General features: G+C 33.1%; 1 protein-coding gene across 1 annotated transcript; it reads right to left on the reverse strand.

Moving 5' to 3' along the window:
- Positions 1 to 290: 290 nt before the first annotated feature.
- LOC132310154 (LOB domain-containing protein 15-like) lies at positions 291 to 1,863 on the reverse strand. The gene is made up of 3 exons (XM_059808373.1): positions 1,732 to 1,863; positions 1,212 to 1,464; positions 291 to 1,038 (listed from the first exon to the last, which is right to left on the reverse strand). The coding sequence occupies exons 1-3, from the start codon at positions 1,743 to 1,745 to the stop codon at positions 598 to 600; spliced, it is 708 nt and encodes a 235-aa protein (XP_059664356.1). The 5' UTR covers positions 1,746 to 1,863; the 3' UTR covers positions 291 to 597.
- Positions 1,864 to 3,034: the final 1,171 nt, after the last annotated feature.

A 3,034-nucleotide genomic window follows, 5' to 3' on the forward strand; every position in this document is an offset into this window, starting at 1 on the left:
TACTCCAAGTCCTTTACTGATTATTCAGGCCAGTCCTTCAATGGCACATACTAATATATACATATATAAATATGTGAACACAAATAGAGTACTCTAAAGATCAATCAAACATATACCTTTGAATTTATTTCTTGTAATGCCATTTGGAATTATATATGATACAAACACTCCTATATATATATATATATATACTGATTTCTTTGGGCTAGCTTTTCAATTCAGCATTTTGGATTCTGCACTTCAGGGATGTCATAGTTTTGAAACACTATATATGGAAATAGGTCGAGTAATTGAATTTTTTTGATCAGAAGTCTAATGAAACAATTGAAAAAGAGAATTCTTTTATTTAATGTGTGGCCTAGGCTTAAATTGTACTTCTCTTTTTGGTTAATTAATTAAAGGCCTTCATAAGAAAAAAAGAGGAAAATAATTAGTGAGGTTCTTTTTTCTTCTCTAATGATTTCTCAGCCATCAAATGGATCGAGTTTCATACTAAGATTTAAATCAAACACAAACTAAATTGATCAAAAAAAATCTTTCTACAACATCAAACACGATTTGAAGAGAAATGTTCAAGTGAGTTAATATACTAATTAATCAAATTAAGTATGAAATGTTATCATGACTTGGAATATTGGAGTCATAGCCTGATGTAGTAGAAGGCGGTGTATACAACGAAGATGAGGAAGAAGAAACAACAATAGAAGGTGGAGGTTGTTGTGGACCTGGTGGTGGTGGTGGTGGAGGAGGAGAATGTTGAGAAGAAGCCGCGTGTGGCAGGGAAGCAACCGATATGGCTTCAGAAGAGACAAGTGCATCTTCATGAGTAGAAGCAATGATATAATTAGCAGCAGCCTCTCTATATTTGTACTTCATTATCTCAGACTTTACTGCATTAAGCTCAGCTTGTAATGATTGAACCTGTTGTTGCAAAGCTGAAATTGCACCCATGCATCCATATACTGGATCCCTAAGCCTCACATTTGCTTCATAAACCAAACTATTCACTGCGTCGGCTCTTTGGCTCACCGGTACCTCCTAAATTACCCATTAAAAGAAAGAAAAATAAAATTATCAAACTGTTCATTTCTCAAGCTAAGATATTGATCAAAGAGAGAATTTTTTTTTTTTTTCTTACCAAAAAAAAAAAAAAGAAAAAGAACAGAAAAGAGAAAAATTGATTATGTATAGGGGAGCGAATTAGGGTTTACCATGAGCATCTTGGAGACATTGCTAGCACCAAAGACTTTGTGGACAGCGGCGAATTTGAGGGGTTCATGTGGTGAGAAATAAGGAGAGAAAGGGCATTCTTCGGCACATCTTCTCCTCAAGAGCTTACATGCAGCACAAGGTGTGATGGTGTTCAAGGTTCCAACTGGAGGACTCAACAAATGTCTCCTTCCCATTTGAGAAGATGCATCAATATCTCTCTTGATCTTCTTTCCTGTCTCATCAAATCTCTCCCTAACAAACAATAATTAACATAATAAAGTATATATTACGTCTCCTGAATATCTTTTGAGATTCTTGAGATTAATTGACAATCCTCAAAATTTTCTATTTATGGAATGTATTTATATATTGGTTTTCCATATCCATATATAAAACAAATGAAAGAAAAACAACTAGAGCTAGAGAATAGCAAAAGAGTCATATGGTGGAGAGAGAGCTAGAGAGAGAGAGAGAGAGAGAGAGAGAGTTGTGTTCAATAATCTTTTTATGTATGTTTACCTTTCTCTGGACATTCAAGCTAGCTAGCATGCCACTGTTAGTGTTTGGGTTTATAGATGAAGGGAGATAAGGAGATAGTTGGGAAGGGAGAAAGAAAGGGTAATCAGAAGGGGAAAAGAGTGCTTAAAAGGCAAGGTAACATGGGGGAAGAAGTAGTAGGTAAATGCTTTTTAATAATTAGGAACAAACATAAGGGGTATGTGAGATGGTGATATATATTATTGTTGATACATATATGACTGTGATATAGCCTCATAGGAGGCATGGCTTGGAATATAAGAGAGAGAGAGAGAGAGAGAGAGAGCCAACTCTTTCAAAGCTAGCCCACGTGTGTGACTCCTTGCAGCTATTGACTTTTGCCAGCAACCAACTGGGTTTGCTTCACATTTACAATTACTTGGGCTCTGAATTTGTAGTGTTTAGAACTTTGAATACTTAAATTTTGTCATAATTAACATTAGACTGTACAATATTTTAATTTATTGAAGTGATGGTTTGGTTAATGAACCAAGACATATATAATTTAAATATATGCAATTAGTATAGTTGAAGATATTGCTGGTTTCCATCAATATCAAGAACCAATCTTTACTGCACCATTGCAAGGGAATTGGTGTTTTCTTAACAAGTATTGACATCAATTTCAGTTTTCTTTGGAACACCAGCATTAACTGCACTAAATCAGTATTTTGAATTTAAAATTTTTAATTTTTAATTTTTAATTTATATTAAATTTAGCATTAAATTTTTTCTAAATTCAATGACGCGGAACATAATATTTGTGTTTTATTAAATATATAAATGTGATCTATGTATTTGGCACTGCAATGGGTGCAAAATGAAGGTATTCTAGTTTACTAAAAAATTAAGTAATAATTTTCCGTTTACACCGGAAATATATAAAATGCACTAGTAGGGTCACGTGAACCTTTCATTGACTGAGACATGGCAAATAAGAATTTGGCCATGGTTAGACATTTTCATTAAGACTTTCAGTACAAGGAGATTTATCGGTGGTGGCATACTTCACTTCAGACTATACAAAAATGACATTGGATAAGTTGATTTGGATTTGACTTAATTGTTTCAAATTAACACATTAATTAAATGTATTATATTTGTATGAATTGGCTCACTAATTCATTTATAATCCGATTAAATAAGTTTAACTAAATGTTTTAAGTCCAACCAAATACTATGATCCAACCCATTTAATTGAATGGGTACCAAATGGATTAAAATGATCCTAATAGTATAAAATTTAATTATGTAGAGTAGTTTTTTTATTGTTTCGCTTGGTATG

Source organism: Cornus florida, unplaced genomic scaffold (assembly GCF_030987335.1).
Source record: "Cornus florida cultivar Cherokee Brave unplaced genomic scaffold, ASM3098733v1 CherokeeBrave_3.0.0_Hap2_Chr05, whole genome shotgun sequence".
Classification (NCBI taxonomy): domain Eukaryota; kingdom Viridiplantae; phylum Streptophyta; class Magnoliopsida; order Cornales; family Cornaceae; genus Cornus; species Cornus florida.